We start from the raw sequence: 25,072 nt of genomic DNA, 5'->3' as shown, positions 1-25,072 counted from the left end.
CCTCATCTCTCAGTCCATATCTACAGTGTCTATTGATCTATTCATCTACAGAGGCAGCGGATTTCAGATCCATCAGCAGGGTTTTATCTATGCTGTCAACTGTGGTGCATATTTGTCTTTTTTTTTTGGTTAGCCGCCCACAGATAATCTGGATGCTTAAAACATGTGGTCTGAAATGGCCTGGGTGGGTGGGTGAGTAGGTACAGTAGGCAGGTAGGGGAATTTTTGCCTGAAGCCCCCTGGGCAAAGCTGTGTGCAGTGCAGTGCAGGTGGCGGCACCTGAGACACCTGATCTCAGCTGGGTGGGAGCACAGCGGGCGCCAGGCGGGTGTGTGTGTGTGTGTGTGTGTGTGTGTGTGTGTGTGTGTGTGTGTGTGTGTGTGTGTGTGTGTGTGTGTGTGTGTGTGTGTGTGTGTGTGTGTGTGTGTTTGTGTGTGTGTGTGTGTGTGGGGGGGGTCTGCTGTTGGGCTCTCTGGAGGTACAGTAGCATCTCATTAGGCCGCTTAACCAGTTAGCCCAGTGGTTCTCAACCTGTTTTGAACTAACACCCCCTTAACCTCATCATAAGCCTCCCAAAGCCCCCTTGACCTCATCATAGGCATGCCAATGCCCCCCTTAGTATTGAAAAATAAAATAGACTGATGCCCCCCAATGGTAACTAAGCACCAGCCCACTCAGTTGCATCCTCATCAACGGCCCCCCTAGGGCTCCCCAACACCCCCGTTGAGAAACACTAAGTTAGCCAGTGCCCCATGCCTGCCAGGGCCAAGAGCAGTTTGCCATAGGCTGCTGCTGGAGTCAAGGCAAGGCGGCGGACCAGGCGGTGTTGAGTTTTTGTGTAACGTGATCATCAATCATGAGGCGTTGGCTGATCGGGTTACTGACCTGCACTCCTGTGGGACTACTGTGCGTACAGAGAGTGTGTGTGTGTGTGTGTGTGTGTGTGTGTGTGTGTGTGTGTGTGTGTGTGTGTGTGTGTGTATATATGTGTGTGTGTGTGTGTGTGTGTGTGTGTGTGTGTGTGTGTGTGTGTGTGTGTGTGTGTGTGTGTGTGTGTGTGTGTGTGTGTGTGTGTGTGTGTGTGTGTGTGTGTGTGTACCGCAAGTGACCAGTGGGACCCGTTGCAAAAAAGGGGTGCACACTAGGACTTTGATTGAGGCATATGTGTGGGAAGAAAGCTATACAGGACTGGGAAAGGAATGCGTTTCACCAAGAACTTCAACTTGGCCTAGGTAGAAATAAATGTGTAGCATTATATACAATTTTGTTCTCTCTTGTTTTCTTGTTTTTTAATTTACAGATGGGCAGGATGCATCAGAGTAACATCAAACACCCTAGGCCATATGTTACGAAAAAATTTCACAATGCATATAGCATGATACTATTTTGTGTGTGTGGGGGGGTGTGTGTGCTTTATTTGAGACAGGATAGTGATAAAGGGACAGGAAACGAGTGGGGAGAGAAAGACGGGGAAGGATCGGCAAAGGACCCAGGCTGGAATCGAACCCGGGTCGCCGGCGTAGCAGCCAAGTGCCATGGTAGGGCCATAGCATGATACTGTTGTGGCTAATACACATGACATTTACATGACACTTCATGTAGTTTATGTATTGGCCGGAGAGGACAAAAATGGGACAGAAACAGGAACGAGTGGAAAACTGAGTCTCTGCCTGCCCATCTGATCTTGTCATACTGAGACAAAAAACTCCATCCTTCAAAGACGTTCTTATAGGACAGTGCATTGCACACTGGAGCTTCGCTTTGATGCCAAAGCCAAGAGCCAGAATCTAGGCATGAGCTTGCCCCCTACCTGGGCCGCTACCTGGGCCACTACCTGGGCCCGACCACTTAGCGCAGCATCTGCCATCACTATGAATTAGGGAGCCAATCTGTCACCGTGTGGCATGTGTCTATATATAGCAGTTCCATAGTCGGAGTTACAACAGGGCCACTTCCGTACAGTGTTGCCAGATTGGGCGGTTTCCTGCCCAATTGGGCTGCTTAGGATGGCCATCTGCGGGGGAGAAAAAAAAAATCGATTTTGGCCCAATTTTTGGTCATAGAAATCAATAGAGTAGGGCGGGATTTAGTGATTCCAGGCGGGTTTTGAGCATCTTTTGGGCTGGAAATCATGAGCCTCATCTGGCAACCCTGCTTCCGTAGGCGTGTCTCTGCTGCTAATAGCAACAGATGACAGCCATGGTCTTCAGGGGGCTCTGGTGGCAATACGTAGAGCACTTATACCATTGAAGGGAAAAGTGCATTGAATGTGACTGTCACTTTCACTTGTTTTGCCCATTTCCTAGTCCCACCCTACATAACACCCGTCTCCCTCATCATAACACCACAGCAGCGGCCACATACTGTATGTAGTGGGTGGTGGTAGGGATGTCAGACCGGATGGCGGAGAGGTAGGTAGGCAGGCAGCGCTCTGCGCGTAACTGGGTTTGGGTGCTGTGCCATCACTGTGGCAACCCACCCAGATTCTCCATGACAACTGTCCTATACATAATTGCACGAATAACCCAAAGCCCCCAAGCAAACACTTCAAAATAAAAGTGTTCTACAGGTGCACATGGCTTCCAGACAGCTGTAAACAGCATTGCTGTCTGCAGGCCTATAGTGTAGGTACATAGCAGCAGAAGTAGCAACATGTGGTAGCAACAGCAGCAATGGTGGTGGTGATGGTGGGGGGCAATGGAGGGACCGAGGGTATAGGCGACCAGGCAGGCAGGCAGGCAGGCAGGCAGGCAGGCAGCGCTTCACGTGTAAGTGGGCTTGGGCACCGTGCCATCACCGTGGCAACCCACCAGGCAGCAGCACAGGAGCCCGTCGTCACCAAGAGGCCTGATGCCTCCCTCCCTCTTTCTCTCTTTCTCTCTCTCTCACTCCCTCTTTCTCCCTGCCTTACTCCCTCGCTCTCGCCAACCAACCAGGCAGCCAGCCACACAGCCAGCACCCCCCCCCCCCCAACCCGCAGGGCTGGCTGCCAGGAGACGCTGGCTTGCTGTCTGCGGCAACTTTATTTACCGAGAACGACCGTCAAGGTCAAAGCCTTCCTGCTGCGCACAGCACAGCACAGGGGCAGCAAGACGCTCAGGGAGGTGGAGAGATAGAGGAGAGGGGGAGACATAATGTATAAATGAAGAGGAGAGAGATAGAGAGAATGAAGGAAGGAAAGAGAGAGAGAGTGATAGATACAGTATAGAGTGGATGAGAGAGAGAGAGGGGGCTGAACTGAGGGAACTGAGAGAGAAACTGAACTGAGAGAGAAAGGGAGAGAGAGACAGATAAACAAGAGGGAGAGAGACAGAGGGGGGGAGAGAGAGAGAGAGAGAGAGAGAGAGAGAGAGAGAGAGAGAGAGAGAGAGAAACAGAGTTGCATGAGGGGTAGAAGTGTGAAGTGAAGTGAAAAATAAGAGCATCTGTATGTACGTAGGGCCCATACATATACATAGAGTACACATCCACGGCTGTGTGTATGTTAAGCTGTCTGTTCCCATACTCAACTTGGCCATACGGCCTCCCCAGGGAGCACAGGTGCAGTACGCTCTACGCTGTGCTGTGTTTGTCAGAGTAACCACCGCCCAAAATATCTACGCATATATTTGCTTTCCTCACACATGCGTGTGCTTACTGTCGCGTGTAAGGCACTGCATAATCTGTATTATTTTACAGTGGTGAAAATGCAGACTGAGAGAAAACGTTGATCTTAGATTTCCGCTGTGATACTGACTGAAGGAAAACGAAAGTCCTCATAGTGGGAGACATGGTGTTTCACACGTACGTATTTGCATTTCCAGTCACGCATATTCACTCGCAGCAAATAGCTGAACCAAATGACAGCATTGAGTAACGCAAGAAAATATTGACTGAATAAAAAATTAGGCAGCAATGACGCATTTAACTGTGTTCAGCTATACTGATAAAAGCAAGCATATTAGACTGCATGGAGCCAGGTTAACACTTGTTACATAACATTTTGACAATAAAGTACACTTTGTTGAGAGGGAAAGTTGTGCGCATTCGACCACGGAAGAAAGACCTCAATGGCCGAAATGTAATTCTGCCATGACATTAAAAATAGGATATCATCAAGCGTGCGGACCTTTCAGTCAAAAATAAAGTAAGACTTTGACTTTGACTTTGAGACAGACGGACGGTGGCTTACATTTAGTGGGCCGCTCCAGTTTCCTGCGACCTCGTTTCCTGTGCGGGGGCCCCAGCCCCAGGCCCTCTTCCTTGTCCTTCTCGGGGTTCTCCTGCTCGTCCCGGCTGGGCGCCCCCACCCCCACCCCCACCAGCCCGTTCTCCGTGGCAGACAGGCCAAGGCCCAGACCCAAGCCCAGACTCAGGCCCGGGACTGGGCCATGTCCGGGTCCGATGCCCGCTCCCATGCTCCCAAAGAGCCCGTTCTCCGGCAGCGGGTCGGGCTCCTCCTTGAGCTTCATCCCTGCCACCGCTGCCGCTGCTGCTGCGGCCCGGTCGCCATGGTGATGGTGATGGTGACCCAGATCGCCATTGTGCACCTGAGAGGTCATGTGGCTCTGTGGCTCAGGGTGACTCCGGACCACACCACCCACCACTCCTGACCCCTCCATCCGCTACAATACAATAGACAGAGAATAGAAAGACTTTTAGTCAATATGTAATGCATACAGTATTATGACATTTAAAACTGTTGCATAAAGTGCATGCATAAATATACATTCACAAATAATGCACAATAAAACTACACATATGGTAAAATACAATATTATGTAATATAATAATAAAAACAAAATAGTGAAAAAATGTACGTGTGGAAGTACAATACACAGACACACAACAGACTTGAGAATAAAGTGGCGAGAAGAACCATCAACGTGACAGCAGTGACATTAACAGTGCAAGTGTGTCTGTTTTCAGTACACAATCATACAAATCAAACACTTGACATGACAGAGAAAATGTGACACTTTTCAGGTTACACCGGCATTAACAATGCAAATTGACCAGGGACAAGGGTGTCCCTTTCACTACAGCCGTGCCATGTGTGATGGAGGTGTTCCGCACAGTTTGTCCCCCTCGGGGACGCGAACCTGCCACCTCGTCAACTACATCAGTTCGGAAATGGGAGGTACAGTACTAGTGCGCTGAGCTTAAGGCCCCGTCCGATAGCCCAACGCCACTGCACTATATTGAGGCTTCGGGAGGGAGGTTTACTAACGTTCCACACCACAATCTGCTAGTTGACCTCTGTTACACTCTCCCCCCTAAACCATACTCGTATCCCAATGCTACTGCACTGTGTTGAGGCTTCGGGAGGGAGGTTTAATAACGTTCCATGCCACAACCTGCTAGTTGGCCTCTGTTACATATGTCCATGCCACCTCTGATGTGTCTACACTCACACTTCAGCTCATTCAGCAGATACTATGCATGTATGGTTGCCAACCGTCCCTTGAAATATGGAATCATCCTGTATTTAGAGATAAAAAGTACGGGTTCCGTATTGAACTGAAACGTGACATGGGACGTTAAGTAAGGGTTAACGTTCGGCGAGAAGGTCGCTACCGTGGAATAGCAGCACGACAGAGAGAATCTTTAGACCCCGACGCGGAGCGGAGGGGTCTTGTTCTCTCTGAAGTGCTGCTATTCCACAAAGCGACCGACTCGCCGAAAGTTAACCCGCTTATTATATGGATATACTTAAATGATTCACACATGGCGGGGACATTTCTTTAGGCCTATTTAATGTTAAGATTGTTGCTGCGCAAAACAAAACAGTGCCGTTGTGGAACACCGCTAGGCAACAGCTAGGTAGCCAGGACAACAGGTGTAGTCTATCACAGCAGCTGATTAGAGTCTTGTTGAAAAGTCGCTTTAGCAGTGAAAAGTCTTGTTGCCATTGACAGCGGTCTGTTATAGACCAACCCGTCCGTTATCGAAAAATAACAGACGTGCGAACGTTGGGGAGCCCCGTTGAAATGAATGGAGCATTCGACCGATGACGTCACAACCATATAATAAAATGGGTTAAAATGCCGGTGTTCTGTCGAGATGAGCTCCCGGTAGCCTAACTCGACAGTGGCGTCCTATCTATTTATGCTGCCTCGTCGAAATTAGCTACCTTGATTTTCATTCCGTGGAGACGTTTCAATAACTTGCCAATAAAATATTGATTGTTTATTTTATTTTGGTTACAATTTTAAAACGAGCAGCTTGCCTCGTCCATGCCTTTAGACTTTTCCGGAGAAGTTTCTAATAATAGCCAACTATTAGCTCATAACTTGCCTATAGAATAGGCTTATTGTTTAGGCTATTTTATTTAGTAGGCTACTATTTTAAAACGAGCAGCGTGTCTCGTCCGCACCTTTAGACTTTGGGGGAGAAGTTTTTAATAACCAACTTAATATTAGGCCTATAGGCCTAGCTTATAGGTAGGCTATAGAAACGAACACAGCTCATTTGAAAAAAATCTGCAAATATTAAAATCCACGCTGAATGCTTCTGTTCCCAGGACATGACACGAGTCATAATCTAGCCTAAGTGAGAGAGCTTTTGCTTCACATTTCGTAGGTCTGCACGTTTCGGGCTGGCATGTGCCGCATAAGAGAAGTTTGATGCATCGTTGGGTGTGGGAATTAAATTGCTTGCATTTTCTTAAACAGAGACAGCTGTCTACATTTTTAGATGATATGGGTGTTAGATAAGTGAAGCGCAACGAGAGAAAGCCTGGGCCTAGGTCAGATTTTCTTAAATCAGTAGGGTTGATTATTAATAAGTTTTATTTGATTATTAGAACAAGTTTGACGTGGGGTAGGCCTAATTTTCCGCAAGGAAATTGAGAGACTGTGCGCTAAAAATGACCCAGTGCGGTTGTGCAATGCATCTCTCTCACCAGCGTCTGTGGCATGCATGTTTCCCTGTTCTGCAAAACGTACACCTATTATTGTTGCGTTGCGTTGTTGCAGTTGATATTTCACATGTTCAAGATCAGCTGTTCGGTAACTCAGCTCGATGGGTAATCAGCTGCAGAAGTCGCGGTGTGGAGGTGCGCATGCGTGTGCATGCTCAGTAGGTAAAAGGAGCTCATCTCAATAGGGAGCTTATATCGACAGGACACCGGAAATTACATCTAAGAAATGCTAGATTTTCTCGGGGAGGACCCCAACACCTCCTGCCATGGTGAAGTGTCCCGTATTTTTTTCATTGACAGTTGCCAATCCTAAGTACATGTCTTCAGTCAACATGAGCATGAACAGTATTTACACTCAGCATTTACAGCATTACACTCAGCAGCATTTACACGGGTAGCGGTAGAGTTGATGACGTGCCTATGACGTGCTCCTTTGAGACACATGAAGTGGTCTGCACTCTGGGCACTTTGGGATGAAGTGGTCCACACACTGGGCTTTAGCTCCAAAAATATAAACTTCATTTCATTTTTTATAAACGGCAATGTTTCGATCCAACAGTGGGATATCCCACTGTCTACCACTTTTGCCTGGCACCTGGATAACTGCTTTGTGGATGTGCGCACTGCGCACCCCAACCTCCAAACTTCTTTGAGACACATGGCATTACTTAATTAAACCAGCAGGCAACAATTCACACAAAAATGGCAACTTTTATCCTTCATATATATGCTTTTGCACATCACATTCATGTCAATATTAGAGAATTTGTGTGATGGCATGGATACACATCAGTTAACATTCTTGCCATCTGCGTATTTTCTGCAGACCTTCCAGATTCTGTTGCAGCTTTGGAATTGGGTTCTTGGCAGATGGGAACAATGACAGACATTATCATCACTGAAGTAGCATTGATGTCCACACTGAAACAATACAAGCAGAGCAGCTCATACCTGCCAGTGCAGGAACAAAAAGTGGGGATATTTACTTTTTCCAAGAACATTTTTGTTCAGATTGGTTACATGGTCTGCACTGCACAGTGACAAACGCCACAGACACAATAAAGGTTAGGAACAAGGCCATTGTAATGAAAGAGGAGACTCTTTAGATCAATCCCTTCATAATGACAGAGCAATGCTCGAATGCTCCTTTCATGAGGTTGAATGGCACATAAATGCTCCTGTCAACTTGACCAAAAACTCTACCAACTGAAAATGACACGGCATACCAGGAAATCATATGTCACTGCAAACTACCAGTAGACGCGACTCTTGAACAGTACATTGCTAGCCCACGGGCATGGGGTGGGCAAAAAAGGGTCTCTCAAATCCCATGGGCATGCAATAGGATAGAACTACAACCAATAAGCGCAACAAATAAGGTGACACACCGTATAGCCTATACGGTATAGGACACATTTCATGGTGTTTCGTTGACCTGGCTTATAGGCATCAATTCAAAATCGTCTGACAATTGGATTGTCGCTACGTAGAACACCCTGGCAGTGAACTCCATCTATTGCTGCCAAGAGCGCTGTCTTGCCTCCTAGGCTAACATCTTGCTTTAGCATGAGCAGCAATATTGATGCTCTAAAACACTAGATGTGGCCTGGTCACCCGGTCAAGACACCAGCCATCTATGGCAACAAGCCTGCTTAATAATAATATAGTACAATACAAATAAGCCAAGGCTATTCTGCACTACACACAGTGCAGTCCAGCATAGTCCATTGTAGTCCAGTGGTCAAGTAGCAGCATTTTAGCAGCGTAGTTGAAAATGCAATATTGATGCTCTAACACTAGACGTGGCCTGGTCACCCGGTCAAGACAGCAGCCATCACTTCGCATGCCCTCCAGAGAAGCTGTGCAGTGTCAAGGTCTGTGGCTGGATGTCTGCTGGCTGCATACAGTACTGTATAAACACCAGTGACTAAGTAGAGCTAGAGCTAGAGCAGTGATTCTCAAACTTTTTCAGACCGAGGACCACTTTGTCCCCCCCAAAATGTTTAGGGACCACCTGTCAACTGAATTGACAGTTGACGTGTACTATTTAACACTGCTAATTTTAATGTGATTATTTACTTTTTAGTCACATTTACAAGCCTGTCTTATTGTGTTGAATATATGACTTCAGACATGTTTGGCTTTGTAATAATGTTACAAATAGAGCCTTCTGCTGGAAAAGTAGAAATCCCCTCGCGGACCACCTGAGCTCTGTCACGGACCACTAGTGGTCCCCGGACCACACTTTGAGAATCACTGAGCTAGAGCTAGAGCCAGCCACCTGTTAGCCATCTCCAGGATGAGCTGCAGGCCCGACGCTACGCTGGCACTGACTGAGCTGAGCTAGCTGGCACCACACCAAGCTGTCTGTCACATCACATGCACGCAGAGAGGACAGGATTGGGACGTGCCAGTGTACTATGTGTGTGTGTGTGTATGTGTAAGGGTTTGTGTGTGTGTGTCCTTACGAAAATCGACCATGGTTTTACTGTAGTAACCATGGTTTCTCTAAGTACTCTGAACCAACCATAGTATTACTATGGCTTATCCATGTTTTTTGGGGGGTAACCATGAAAACTGTGTTTCTTGACTAACCACGGTTAATTTTATAGTTAAACCATAGTAAAACCAAAAACTGCCGAACCGTGCTAAAAAAACCTTTTTCATAAGGGTGTGTGTGTGTGTGTGTGTGTGTGTGTGTGTGTGTGTGTGTGTGTGTGTGTGTAGATGTGCGTATTGGGAAGGGGTTCATGATTTGATGCGCATCCCGATACATATGCCATGATGCCATACTATCACGATGCATTGCAATACATGTGTTATTGCGATTCATTGTGATATTTACTTCAGCACTGCACATGTGTAAAAATACAGCTTACTTGCCAGTTGCTGCCTAGCATTCATAAGTCAATTAATATGGTGCAAGAGAAATATTACCTACTCTCTACTGAAAAAATGAAAAAGTGGTTTTACTTTTTCGTAATTAAGTAAGCGATTTTTGGAGCCATGAATGGATGCAGTATCATGAAATTAAGGATGGCGATACAGTGTCATGAATCGATGCAGTGTATTGTGAAAATAAGTATCGCAATACATTGTCTTGAAGATTTTTTTGCACATCCCTAGTGTGGTATGTATGTGGGTGTATATGTCGCTGTGTGGGTAAGTATACGTTTGTATGAGTGTGTTAGTGTATGGGTGCGTATACAGTATTCATGTGTATCCATGTCCGTGTGTGTGTGTGTGTGTGTGTGTGTGTGTGTGTGTGTGTGTGTGTGTGTGTGTGTGTGTGTGTGTGTGTGTGTGTGTGTGTGTGAGAGAGAGAGAGTGTATGTACAGTATGTGTGTTTGTGTGTCTGTGTGTCCACTGTCTATGTGATATGCAGAAACCGTGGGATGTTTCCACAGGGAGTCAGGTATTCAAGATTTACTCCCTATACGAACCTCATGTATGTGCCTTAAAAAATGTGTGCAAGCCAAGTCTCACGCCCATGCTAACAGCTGTTGTTTAGCTTAGCGCTCTCTGGGGAGAGACATGAAATGTGTATTGACACAAGTGTGCGCTCCAAAGCTCACGGGCAAGAATAATAAACGGACTAATGCTAGTGCTTAAATGAGCACGCTCACTCTGTCTATCTGTCTGTCTGCCTCTCTTTCTGTCTGTCTGTCTGCCTCTCTCTCTCTCTCTCTCTCTCTCTCTCTCTCTCTCTCTCTCTCTCTCTCTCTCTCTCTCTCCTTCTTGGTCTCTCACTCACTTAGTCTCAGGATGGTATACACATATACACACTCTTTCCCCCCTCTTGTTGCATAGGCTACACAGTCTCTTCCACGTGTCTTTTTTCACTGTGGTGCTGCATAACTCATAGTCTCTCCCAAAGTGGCCATTGTACGTATATCTCTTCCAGGCCGGAGAGAAAAATATGACTACAGGTGACATTCAATACCAACGCACGTCAGACAGGGGCTGGTGGAACACAAGTCTCGCTCTCAAACACTCCCCCCAACCCCAACTATACTGTGATATCCTCACATTAGGAGAAAAGAAAGAGAAACGCTGGCCTTATATTGACCTGCAAGGAGAAATGTGTTCCCTGCTCTTACTACTACTACTACTATTACTACGCAGCAGGGCAGCCAAAGTGCAGGCACTGGGCTTTCGATTTTGGTGCTGAGGCCAAGGAGATGAGTGGCAGTAGTGATGAGGGAATGTGAAATGGTAAACCCCCATTTGGGTTTAGCGGCCCTCTCGGTACTGCTGGGGGAGGAAATAAGAAAGGTAGGGAGCAGAGCAGAGGAGGACAGCACATGAGGAAAAGTGATGTACCATACGGTACGTACACTATAAGCAGGGAAAAATATTCCTGCCTCATGCCGTGAGGGAAGAAGGCAATGAATGGTTGGAAACCCCACAAGGTATCTCCCCTTACCACTGCGCAAGATAAGCTTCTGGCCGCTTTCCTTTAAAAGGATGAGCCATTGGTGTATTTTACTGTCGTCTCGGGCATACGGGTGATGATCATGCTAATCAACATATAAATCCAGACTTCTCAGGGCCTTAAATGCTGGAGGTACGGCATTGGTCAGAGCAGTGGCTACGCTTCAAGCTATGGGGTCAGGTTGCTTTTGAAGAAGGAGGAGGAGGTTAAGCTTAACAACTGCACTCTGGATCTTGCCTAATCTCTCTCGCACAGCCTTCAATCACTCCCTCCCACCCTCCTGGGCTCGCTCTCTCTATCTCTCTTTCTCTCTCTCTCCCTGACTCTCTCTCTCTCCCTCCCTCGCTCTCACCCTCTCTAGCTCTCTCTCTCTCTCCCTGGCTCTCTCTCGCTCTCTCTCTCTCTGTGTGTCTTTCTCCCTCGCTCTCACCCTCTATCTCTCTCTCTCTCTCTCTCTCTCCCTCCCTGGCCCTCTCTCTCTCTCTCCCTCCCTGGCCCTCTCTCTCTCTCTCTCTCTCTTCCTGGCTCTCTCTCTCTGCTGAGAGTCCAGTCTGTGGGAGTGCAGCGGCTTACCCTGATGTCCTGTACATGCTATACTGTACATTCCTTCCCATTCCTCCTCATTCTTCAGACAGGCTTCGTGAAAAAAAAAAAAAAAAACGAAGGCCGGGGAAAATGTGCAGGAATGTTGGCGGTTTTTCAGGGGGTGTTTTTTCCCCCTTTCGCCTTGCACGCCTCCCCCCTCCTCCCTTTTCTCTCCACCACCAACTGCTTTGTTTAGGTCACTTGACCGACGTGTAGTCTCGCCCCCCCAGAGAAGGCTCTTCATTCAGGAAGAGGCTGGAGCACCTACTCCCCCCCCCCCCCCCACCTCCCGCCTCCCCCAATCCGTGGCCTTGGGAGAGAGTCAGTGTTTAGTGTAGTGGGCCTTTAATATTCCATGCTGTGCGTCACCGTCAGGACAGCCACGTTCACATACACACCAGTGTTGCCAGATTGGGCGGTTACCTGTCCAATTGGGCTGTTGGGATGGCTGTCTGTGGGGAAAAAACTCCCCGGCCATTTGGCGTTTTTTTTCTTTTATGCCCATAGAAATCAATGCAATTTGTTGAAATCGGGCGGAATTTAGTGTCTCTTGGCGGTTTTTGAGCACCTTTTGGGCGGGATTTGATCACACACATCTGGCAACATTGTTCACTTACACACCGGCCTAGAGGGGATGGAAGAATGCACCAGAGGGACACAGCGGCTATTTTGCTCTGGAAAAAAACGTCTTGAGGTTCGCATCCTGGCCTTTGACAGAGCCCATTTGGGACAATACCTATTGTTAGTTAGTGGCAGTAAATTAAATCATAAAACTGGACTGAATAACCAGAGTTCTGCCAAAAGGCCATTTGATGGCCTCGTCCACATTGAACCCGTTTTAAAAAATAAGCTGTTGCACAACTGGTTTTACTGAAGGAACCTTTTAAGAGTTCAGAAAAAGGTCATCCTTCATCAGAAAGTGCTTGGAAAATGCTTCATTAGAATCAATCAGGTTAAATATATTAATCCAGGGGGCGCTGTGGTGCAACGCGCTAAGCACCCCACACTTGGACTTGCATGCCCATGGGGACCCCAGTTTGAGTGCGGACGGGGTCATTTCCCAAACCTACCCCATCTCTCTCCACACTCACTTCCTGTCGCACCTTCACTGTCCTATCTGAAATAAAGGCCCCAAAAGCCCATAAAAATACCTTTAAAAAAATAAATATATATATATATATATATATATATCAATCCAAAGCATCTCGTGCCATTTCCCCCGTTAGCGAGCAGAGCAGAGGAGAAGAAGGAGGATGGGGTGGGGGTGGGGGTGGAAAACAGTGCAGATTGTAAACAGACTCGACAGATCAACACATCCACAAATCAGGAGATAGCCCTGCGTGGACTAGCTCTGCTCTGAGGAGAGGAGAGCCATGACAAACATCCAGGATGGTTTTTACGGCCCCCGCGGGGCAGAGCAGAGCGCCTGGGCTGGCCTCCATGACCCGACCCGGTCAGATAAAAAGGCTCTGAGTACTGAGCAGTGTTGCCAGACTGGGCGGATACCCGGCCAATTGGGCTACTTGGGATGGCCGTCTGCGGGTAAAAACGGGAAAAATTGGCCATTTGCCGTTTTTTTCCTGCCGTTTTGGACCCATAGAAGTCAATGCAATTTGTTGAAATTAGGCGGAATTTAGCGCAATTTGGCGGTTTTTGAGAACCTTTTGGGCGGGATTTGATCAGACACATCTGGCAACACTGGTACTGAGTATCTGAAGAAGACCACGGAGCAGGGAGAGGAGAGGGCCCTCTGTGACACGACATCGGGGGCAAGGGGAGGAGGAGGAACAGGAAGGGAGTGCCCTCTCTGACTGTGTGTGTGTGTGTGTGTGTGTGTGTGTGTGTGTGTGTGTGTGTGTGTGTGTGTGTGTGTGTGTGTGTGTGTGTATTTCTGCTTTGCCAGGGTCTATAAATAGCTGGCACCGCACACACACACACACACACACACACACACAAACACACACACACACACACACACACACACACACACAGACACACACACACACACACACAAACACACATACACTTCCCCAACCTCCCCCGAAAAACGAACACCTCCAAATGCATGAGCGAGTAGAACATGCCTTCAAAGGGCCGCCACCCAGCGGAGACCCCCACCCATCGTGGACCAGACCCCCACCCATCGTGGACCAGACCCCCACCCATCGTGGACCAGACCCCCACCCTTCTCCTCCATGTCTTTACACGCCTCACCAGCAGAGGCCCCGCCCACAGAGACAGGGCTGCTTTTTTACGACGGTGCATGCGGCCGTATATCTCACTGAAGCGACGGCAGCACAATGCTTGCACTCGGGGTCACCTCTCCCTCGCATTACTCCACCACCACCACCCACCAACACCACCATCACCACCAACACCAACACCAACACCACCATCAACACCACCACCACCAACACCATCAACACCACCACCACCATCAACACCACCACCACCACCCAGCACCAACACTATCATCACCAACACCACCATCACCACCAACACCATCACCATCACCACCACCACCACCATCACCAACACCAACACCAACACCACCACCATCACCACCACCGCCACCAACACCATCATCAACACCACCACCACCACCACCCACCACCACCAACACCACCACCACCACCAACCACCACCAACACCACAACTCTATCTTGCACCACCACCACCACTATGATCCAACCATACACCCACCCAATCCTCCCCACCACACCCTCCTCCTCCCCAGACCTGATCATTCCCCTGCTCCACTCTTCCTCCACTCTCAACCTCTCTTCGCTCGCATGACCCCCCCCCCCACACACACACACACACACACACACATTAGCCCCTGCAGGATGTTTCCCAACCTTTTTTCTCCACATTTCGTCATACGATGACGTCATACTCATGCTCTATATCTCTTCCTCTATCCCAATGTGACGACACTCCATATATTTGTTATTATTATTACATTTTTCCACTTACGTACTCCCCGAGGTGTGCTCCCGTACCCTCAGTGGTACACGTACCCCTGGTTGGGAAACACTGCTCTAGCCGATGCACCAAGACCACAGACAGCAATATCAGCTGCGCTGCTCGCAGTCGCGGGTGGGGAGGGAGCTGTTCACATGCCCTAACATGGCCCGCTATTAGTTATTTATGCACAAGGGGGGGATCTGCTCAAGACCTGCAAAAGACCCCCATTCGCTTTTTTTTCCTTTACGAGGGTTGAGAGACGAGAAGAGCACTCGAGCCAACAAGGATGAATGCCAACGTGAGCAAGAGGGAGAGAAGGGGGGTGGGACGGGGGGAGGGGGCGGAGAGAGGGAGGGAGGGAGGGGGGATGGAGGTGAAGAGGAGGAGAAGAGGGCGGGGAGGGGAATATGGTGAGACTGGGTAAGCTGTAAGTAAGCATGAGTGAAAGTAAGCCAGAGAGAGAGAGAGAGAGAGAGAGAGAATGAGAGAGACGGAGATAGAGATAGAGATAGAGAGAGAGAGAGAGAGAGAGAGAGATGACGAGTCTATGAAAATTATTTTGAACTATGAAAAAATATTTTTGGGGCTTAGTTGAGTAGTAGAGAGACAGGAAACTAGCAGAGAGAGAGAGAGAGAGGAGAGAGGGTTTGGTAAATGACCCCGGGCCGGAATGGAACCCAGTTCGCCGGTTTAGCAGTCGAGTGCCCAGCCGATTGAGCGAGGGCTGGGCCACAAGTCTATGATGGAAATGACTATGACTTGGCAGCAAGAAAAACAAAAAAACAGACCAAAAGCAGGTTGAGTGACCAAGAAAAACAAGGCAAAACTCCAAGGAAGACAAGGTGAGAAAAAAGGCAAATGAACAGTTCAAGAGAGGGCAAGAAAAAAAGAAAAAGAAAAAAAAAACGAAAGGAATGAGTCAGAGGAATGTTGTGCAAGCCCTCTCGGTGATCTAGTGACCCAGACGTGCCCTCTGCCTGGGGTCAAAAGTCAAACTGGGTGACAGCCTCCAAAAGCAGGAGGAAGCCCCACCTGCCCTACCTCCCCCTGCTCCCCACCCAGAGGCTCGCATGTAAACAGACACACAGCAGCCCCACAGGACCATTTACAATGGGCACAGGCTTCCCAAAAAAGCCCTCTTGATATATACGCACTGCTAAATACAGAGGGGGAGGGGGCAGAGGGAGGGGGTTGTATGTTGATTTAGGGCCATTTAAAGTGAATGAGTTCAAAGGTGCAGTGCAGTACAGCATGTTTTGAAAGTGATGGCAACAGCATGCCTTGCAACTGTACGAGTACTTGAGCACAACTGACCAACTAATATACGCATGCACAGACACAGCCACACACAGACACACACACACACTCTAAAAACAAACAAACAAACAAACAAACAAACAAACACACATGGGCACACAACACACATGGGCACACAACACACTTTAAAAACACACTGGCTACATTTACATGAGGATTTTAATTCCAAATTAAAGTGAGTTCATTCTGAATTAAATGGCTCATGTACTGTAAACGTAGCCACTGTATATAATGTGCGACCCAATACACACACAGAGTTCTAGTCACTCACCGGTGGGAAGGGTTTCCGCTTGCGTCCCGGTCGACCGACCTTGGCGGAGGCAGGGCTGCTGTGGTGGGCAGGGCTCTCTCTCTCTCTCTCTCTCTCCATGGCGACAAACTGCTTGTCCAGCCTGCTGCTGTCGCTCTGCTGCAAGGGGGGCCAAACAGAACAACTGAAGGTGAAGATTGTATTGTGCACATCCCGGGAAAAGGTGCAGGACAAAGGCTGACAGTAGTTAACTTTCAAAGTGAGACGCTCAGACTGCGTTTGTAGAGAATCTGATGAAGACTGTGAAGTCGAAACGTTATCCAGCCATGAAATAATAAAAGAAAAGAAAGGGGTTTTAAGTGTGCGGACCTCTCACTTTGAAGCCAAACAGAACAACTCCATCAGCTCTCTAGTCAGTCTACCGCCTCTCTCTCCTAATGACCAATCCAATGCATACGCACAACGTCCAAACCACATATCACTTCCTGCTTCCAGTTCCACTACACTAATGTCTGCGCTGGGCATTTAGGAGATAATTACTTCAAAGCGCCCGGCCGACAGCACATTGATTTGAATGTTTGATCATTCTATTGACTGGCGTGGCGCGGGAAAATCCATCCTGCTCTGCACTGCACTGCACTGCAGCCCCCTTGTCTTGATGAGCCAGAGAGGGCTAGTTACTGAGTGACCAGCTCCAGTTCCAAAGACAGTGTGTGCATTCCAATATGTGGACTGGCGTCCTCCACTTGTGCTTGACCCCCCCGCCTCTGTGGAGAAAACAATTAAGTTTCCCGGCTGACAGCCTAGCCACAACAATTTTTGGGGGACGTGTTCTTCATTCACCATCCCGATTGCAAATTAGAATTAGAATTAGAATTGTGCTTTTGTAAGATATTCAATTCATTTTCTGTTGTCAGTGACGTCCTCATGAGGTCACGAGCAGGCAAGTGAGCTAGGGAGGACGGAAGTCGGCATATTGGAATGCACACAGTGCTTCGTCTCAGTCTGAGGGCGGTGATGGTGGAAGTAGCTAGCAGTGCCTGACATTCCTGACATTACACACGTACAAACATTTCTGGACTCCAAAGGAAGACACCAGGGTACCATGTTGACAACACAGAAAATAAACAAACAAGCAAGCTAAAATGAAATCTACTATGACCACTTTTTTTTCTTTTTTTTGCATTTCTGTTTTTTATTTTTATTTTATGAAAAGCATTCGTTAGTGCTTTCAAACTAAGGGCTCCAAGGTTACATAGTCACAATAACTAATTACTGTACATGCTTTCTGTGCAATGTCCATATTCATATTTTACCTACATTTTGCGTAGTTTCAGTTCAGATTCAGATTTTTTCCCTACCACTTCTTAATCAATTGATCAAAGAATTTATATAGCACATTATCATACTGAGTCACCATTCAATATGCTTCAAAATACAAAAAAAGTCGGCAATAAGACGAAGAATGATGGATGTTAAAATTAAATTGTAGGCAGTGATCTATTCAGCAGCTATATTGAGACAAAACTTGGTAAAGTATGGATGGTATTATCTGAACATATCAACGCTAGAAATTAACCAAAGGCAGATGGAAATAAAACTGCTGTTCATTAAAAATGTATAGTCTAAAACTATCCTGAATATCCTTTGGGATCAATAAAATATATTCTCTCCTTTAAAAATCCCTGCAATGTCACAACAGTAATATAACATTAAATTGTTAAAAACATTCTTGTGTGTTTGTGACAGTCTTATAGAGGAGTTTATAGGGAAATGTTGTGAGTCATTGTCCAGTGAGTTGTCCTTTGAGAAGCATTATACAATAGCAATCATTGGTGTTTAAGTCTAGGTGGTGTAAATCACAGCTTCCATGACGATGCGATTCGATATCGATTTCCTTCGGCAGTGATCCGATTATTTTCGATACTTAAGAATGCCCCATGATACGTTTACATTCGATTGTGGGCCGTAGGATCGATGCATCGATACATATCGATTAGGGATGCAAACGGTTAATCGATTAATCGACTTTAATCGATCAATGCGTTAATCGATTAAAAAACATAAATCGCAATTAATCGACAATTCAACTGACAAGAGACCCAGGTGAAGTGGGCATGTGAAATATGTGTGTGAAGAGGGGTGTGAATAGTGGGAATATTTAAATCACCTTTTTGATTAAAGAATTGAAATAGAATTAATTGAAATTTGATATATTCTCAATTTTTTATTACATTTTTTAGATTTAGTAGTTTTTTTTGAGAAGCATTGAGATTTCGGGGGGGAAATGCCGCTTATCAATTAATCGTAAGTCGATCGATAAGGCTATCAACTAATGATTAATGAATTAATCGATAATTTGCATCCCTAATATCGATTATTATTTACACCCCTATTTAAGTCCCTCTGCAACAAGATTACCAACAGAAGTAAGTGCAGAGAATTCACATTTTTCATTCAGAGCACACAACTAGTAACCCTTGAAGTCCGCCTCTGCAAAAAAAAAGAACGTAATACAAAGCAGGTGTGTCATGCTCTGGTGGACAGCCCATGCATGTGTGATGGAATATAAACTGAAGCATGAATTCCAAATGTACAGTGGGGGAGTCTTTGATGTCTATATGACCTAATGTGGCAGCCAGAAACTCAGCCATGATAACAGTTACCTGCTTCAAGTCATGTAGAGCACGGGCTAAATAGTTACAATATGCCAACACCGAAAAACTCACTGAATCGTAATAACGCGGGTGAAGCTTGTGCTGATGATCTCAAACTATGTTTTACACCAACATACTGTAGAGTGTGATGTAGCTATAAGTACAGTGTGATACAGACCCAGGAATACTGTACCCTTGATATTCACAAGAGTAGAGTAGAGCAGAGTACTTTTATTAATCCCGAAGGTAATTAAGTTGTCTGTCAGCTTTACTATAAAGGCATAGGGATAGTCTAGTCTACCAATCCCACCAAGGGATAGTTAAAATTCATGTCACCCCCGTGGCTATGGGCTCCCATGGGCTCCTATCCCCTGCAGCAGCCAGTCACATGTGCAGAACAGCACGGAGCGTTTAGCCCCTTGTGAAGCTTTACTTGCTCAACACTTTTTTTCTGACCTCAGCGAGAAAAAAAAAAAAGATTGGGGAAGATGGGCCTCAATGAAGAAAGAGGAACTCCATGTCAGTTCAGTCAGAGCTGGAGTTATTAAAATAGGCGAAACTTCCCTCCAGGAACCAGGCATCCAATCTGGCTTTGATCGACAAAAACGCAGCATCCTAGCCCCTCACCCCTCCCCTCAACTCTCCACCACATAACCCCTCTACCCTCTTACAACAAAAAGCCCCTCTCTCAAAGCCAGAGGGTTCTGTAGGGAGGGGGTAGTGGAGTGCAGTGCTGATGTGATGATGGGGGCATTCTGAGATGACAGGAGAGTGAAGGCAGGCAGACGGGCTGCTTCCCAGATGGCCACGGACAGTAATCGTTCATCAGCTCCACGAGAGGCCTGACCACGCATGCATCGCATCGGCATGGAGGATTCCCCATATGGCCAGCACACAAGAGGTAGCCAGCATGTGCACATAAAGACAATGGCCGAGCCGGCATGGGACCACTGAGGGAACAACGGTACAGTCGACATCTCGAGAAAAAAAAAGAAAAGAAGTCCTCCATACACATGGATGCTATTCGGGTGTAAAACTGGGCCAGGGTGCCTTTGTTCTGACAACTTTCTCCTCTGCACTGCACGGAGACAAGTGCTTACCGTACTTCAACTCCTCTCCACCTCTTTGAAGCCAAAACCTTCAGTAGGCTCGATAACAGCAGTGGGAGTTAAGAAATCGTCCAGTTTGCAGCCAGGTCTGGCAGCCTGATAAATCCGAACCTTAATCTCATTTGAGCAGGCGTTACATCTCACAGATGATTGCTGGCTGTGTAGTGTAGTGCATAATGGAAGTTCAGTATGAACGAGCTGCTAAATCTGTGGCAGTCTCTGCTTTAGTGGTGGTCTGTCTTTGGTTTCGGGGTTAAATACAACAGAGATCTTGCTTGCTTGCTTTTATACATAACAAGTCCGATGGCGACGGCGGTAACAGGTCCACTGTCGGGGAGCTTGATATATATGCTACAGGAAGGCTCGGCTGCTGGTACAGTACAATGGAAGGGGATTGTGAAGAGAATCAAGTTACTATCTGAGGGCACGAGGCTAGGCAGAATATACAGTAGCCTATAATGGTCCGAATACACACAATAGCTTCCTGAGGGGAATGAATGTCTATAAATTAACAAAAGAGAGAAATCTACCAACTGTACAATGTACGTATTTGTTCCAATTCATAGTCTTCAATATTGAGTGTTAAGATATCAATTTGTTTGTAGCTGACATCCTATTCCCAAAATCTTAACTTTTGTAGTAGTTGAATTATCTGAAAATAGTGTCAAGACAACATATACGTGGTCCAGTCATGGCTTAAGATATAGGCCTATATATTACTAATGACCTTGTTTTATGTCACAGTAGTGTAGTACTATGGTAGCTAACTTTTCAATGACTATTACTGTAAATCATGCAGCTACATTTGTAGCAAGATTTTTCACATTGACAATAGCAAATGACCTCTATTGTTAACTAATAATATTTTAAAGCATAGCCCATGAGATGATCATTTCATGTCACCTCCTTTCTTTCTCTGTACGCAGCTTATTTAAAAAAGCAGCACGCTCCCCCTTCCTCTCTCTCACTCAATAATCCGCACAAGCGTTTCTATGATTCTATGAAACAAATGGGGAGAGAGAAATGGGGAAGGTTTGGCAAAGAACCCAGGCCAAAATCGAACCCGGGTCGCTGGCGTAGCAGCCCAGTGCCCTACCGTCTTTTTACTTTGGTAAGATGGTAACTTCCAGAAGGCAGAATGGGTGCAAAAGTGTGAGTGGCAAGCCAATAGTCCGACTAAGCAGTATACATTCCAGTATAGTATAGCTCGACTAAGAATCGCATTGTCTGGCAAGCATAGTCTGATTTCTCAAACTACAGTTTGGTTCGATTTCAGCTTTACTAAGGTGTATAGTACATAACTTTTAAAACTTCAACTAAGTCAGACTATGCCAATAATTAGAATTTCTCTAAGTGCACGAATACCCACTGACTGCAAGAAAAGGCTTGAGAACAGCAGATCCATAAAACTCTAACTGAGTGGGAGTTGAACTGGAGAGGGCAGGGGTGACAGGGGTGGGTTTGAGGGAGTTGTGTAAATCAATCCAGCACCAAAGTCCTTACAGGCAAGACTTAGTGCTCAGCGGCCATCTTGGCAACCCCTCCAAAGAGCTCTTTCAGTCAAAATCCATTAACGCAACACCTAGTAGGTTGTAACTGCACTTGCCTGTCGCTAATGGTGAGAACATTGCCACTTTCTGAAGCGATATCATCACATTCACTGTATTAGTGGAAAAGCTGCTCTGACATGACTGCATTTTAGTGACTGCATTGTTTCATTATTACTGGGCAGAATATCCTTACTGTGTTGTTAGCTCCTTTGTTCTGTCTATGTTGTCTTCAGCAACTTGTGTTATAAATTATGATTCATAGGTTTTTTGTTTGATTAAAGAGTGTGACAAATCTAGTAGCAATACCTCACTCTTTCACCTTTTAGCCTTGCTACTAATGTCGCTTAATAAAACGTATGCAACACACTGCCTACAAAACTGGAAAGCCAAATTCGAGCAGCCTGTGACAACAAGCTTATAAACAACTCCTTCCTTTAAGTTTGCTTCCAAGTTCCTGTCCACGTATACACTACATGTACATAATCTAACAAGTGGACAGAGACTAATAATCTCTCATAAAATTGTTGAAAACATCTTTAAACTACTTCTACTTAATATCTGTAAAATACATTTTAATTCTGCCATGAAGAACACAATGGCATGGACTAGAATTCCCAGTACTGCTATTGCTATAGTAACAGAAATAAATGCAGCGCTCCGATTGGGCAAATATGTCAGTTATGACTTTCCCCAACAAGCTGATTGGTTCTTGCTAATACAGGGCAGGGAACTTCCAGTTAGAGATCTGCCATCTTTTGCACTCCAGACTCCCTCTGCGATTTGTCTCTAGTCTAGTCGCACGCCGTCTACTCTCCGCCGGGACAGGAGGCGCCAAGGAGGTATGGGCCAGGTGCTGATGTGATGTGTGGCAGACAGGAGAGAGCAGGGAGGCTCAGGAGCCAAGAGGGAGCTGCTGAGGTAGGCAGGCAACCACCACACGGGCACAGCCACATGGAGAGGAGAGGAGAGGAGAGAGGAGAGGAGAGGAGGAGAGGAACGAGGAGAGGAGAGGAGGAGATGAGAGGAGAGAGGAGATGAGGGAAGGAGAGGAGAGGAGGAGAGGAGGAGAGGAAAGAGGAGAGAGGAGGGGAGAGGAGAGGAGAGGAGGAGAGAGGAGAGGAGAGGAGGAGAGGAACGAGGAGAGGAGAGGAGGAGATGAGAGGAGATGAGGGAAGGAGAGGAGAGGAGAAGAGACGAAACGACAGAAGGGGAGAGGAGTACAAAAGAGAGAAGGGGAGAGGAAAAGAGAGGAGAGGAGAGGAGAGGAGAGGAGAGGAGGGGAAAGGAGAGAGGAGAGGAGAGGAGAGGAGAGGAAAGGAGAGAGGAGGAGAGGGGAAAAGAGGAAAGAAGAGGAGACGGGAGAAGAGGAAAGAAGAGGAGAGGAGAGAGGAGCGGAAAAGATAGGAGATTAGAGGAGAGGAGTAGAGAGGAGAGGAGAGGAGAGGGGAGGAGAAGAGAGGAGACGAAAGAGGAGAGGAGAGGAGAGGAGAAGAGAAGAGAAGAGCGCAAAAGAGAGCAGAATAGAGGAGAGGAGAGGGGAGAGAGAGAGGAGAGAAGAGGAGAGGAGCAGAAAAGAGAGGAGAGGAGAGGAGAGGAGAGGGGAGAGGAGAGAAGAGGAGAGAAGAGGAGAGGAGCAGAAAAGAGAGGAGAGGAGAGGAGAGGAGAGAAGAGGGAATGAGACGAGAGGAGAGAACAGAAGAGGAAAGGAGAGGACAGAAGGGGAAAGGAGCAGAAAAGAGAGAAGAGGAGAGGAAAAGGCAGGAAGGAGAGGAGAGGAGCAGAAAAGAGAGGAGAGGAGAGGAGAGGAGAGGAGAGGGGAGGAGAGAGGAGAGGAAAGAAGAGAGGAGAGGAGAGGAGAGGAGAGGAGAGGAGAGAAGAGAGGAGAGGAGGGCGGGAGCCTGCCTACTGGAGTACCTCCAGCCATTCACCCGGTGCTACTGTTACACTCTGTGGGCTGGAACTTGATCAAAACTGCCTTTTAAGAAGCAGAGCAGGCCGGCTTTGTACACGCCTTTTGTCTACTTCAATCCTTCACTCCTCATTATGAATGGACCCTGAGCTAACACTGTTCTGCCAAAATATCCAACATGTGAGGTGGAATGATATATATGTACAAGCATCTGGCCTGCAAAGGTCGCAGCTATTGGGGTCAGAGTTCACATGCAGTAACATGCACCCAACAACCTCTCACAAACTGACAGGCGGTCGGTTGCTGGAACGAGTTTGAGTGTGCCCATGCAGTTCAATTTAATCTGTGAAAGCTTTGCTTGTTACCAGCCACCAGTGCATGTACAGTACACAAAGCCCTAGTTTATGCATGGCCTCTTCCAAATGTGGCGGCGAGAAAAACAAACAAATACTGCTCTCCAGACTCCCCAAATTCTACAACCGCCCGACATAATAAAACAATGGGGACATTAAAATGGGCCTTTCCCCGACGTGAACTCAATGAGGGCTGTCAATATCTATGCTCTATTTCTGTCGGCGCTTGCTGGTTATTTAAGGCAAGGGCTTGTTGCCTGGCAACAGCGCTACGAGCAGCGCATGGCCAATGAGGAGGCAGAGGACGAGCTTCACCCACACCCACACACACAACCACCCCCCCCACCCCCATCCCAATTGCCGTAAATCACAGCCAGACGGAGGCCGCCACGCAAGCCCACCCCCCCCACACTCAAACCACCCCCACCACTCACTCACCCTCCACCAACACTGACCACCACCGGACAGCAACAATGTTTACATCACAGGCGGGTACAGAGGGGCAGCGGCACCACTGCCACACAGATAAACTACCGATGGGTACCGGCTTCACAGACAAAAAAAAACAAAAACTGAAGGGTACCGGGTTCACAGACAAAAAAAAATGAAGGGTAACGGGTTCACAGACAAAAGGCTTCTGAGGAAGAGGCAGAGAACCAGACAGAACTAGAACCAGAACCAGACCAGTCAGGCAAGGACACAGGTACAGACACACACACACACACACACACACACACACACACACACACACACACACACACACACACACACACACACACACACACACACACACACACACACACACGTCACACTCATGCAGGCTACTGGGACACAACAGAGACACAGGGAGAGGCGGCCAGCGGCCAGACAAAGATAGCCAGAAAGAGAAGACGGGACAATTGGGTCCAAATCATTTCCCCAAACTCTGATCCCCTTGCGACCTTATCGAATGGGGAGGTTGAAGGACAGAGCAAAGGACAAGAGTTTGGGGGGGGGAGAATGACTTTCACCCCTTGAGTTTGCAGGGTCAGGAGCTGA

The 25,072-nt window shown here is 47.2% G+C and overlaps 1 protein-coding gene across 4 annotated transcripts in view; it reads right to left on the bottom strand.

Moving 5' to 3' along the window:
• Window positions 1-25,072, bottom strand: part of LOC134435353 (DNA (cytosine-5)-methyltransferase 3A-like) — an 84,997-nt gene that overhangs the window by 55,800 nt on the left and 4,125 nt on the right. For all 4 annotated transcript variants that reach the window (XM_063184256.1, XM_063184257.1, XM_063184258.1 and 1 more), the window contains exons 3-4: window positions 16,478-16,615; window positions 4,172-4,604 (exon numbers count right to left, since the gene is read on the bottom strand). In XM_063184256.1, coding sequence (XP_063040326.1) covers window positions 4,172-4,604; window positions 16,478-16,615 — 571 coding nt within the window. The remainder of the gene's footprint in view (window positions 1-4,171; window positions 4,605-16,477; window positions 16,616-25,072) is intronic.

The sequence above is a fragment of the Engraulis encrasicolus genome, chromosome 19 (assembly GCF_034702125.1).
Source record: "Engraulis encrasicolus isolate BLACKSEA-1 chromosome 19, IST_EnEncr_1.0, whole genome shotgun sequence".
NCBI lineage: Eukaryota > Metazoa > Chordata > Actinopteri > Clupeiformes > Engraulidae > Engraulis > Engraulis encrasicolus.
Note: the sequence above shows the minus strand (reverse complement) of the source record. Positions and strands in the feature narration are given on the sequence as shown.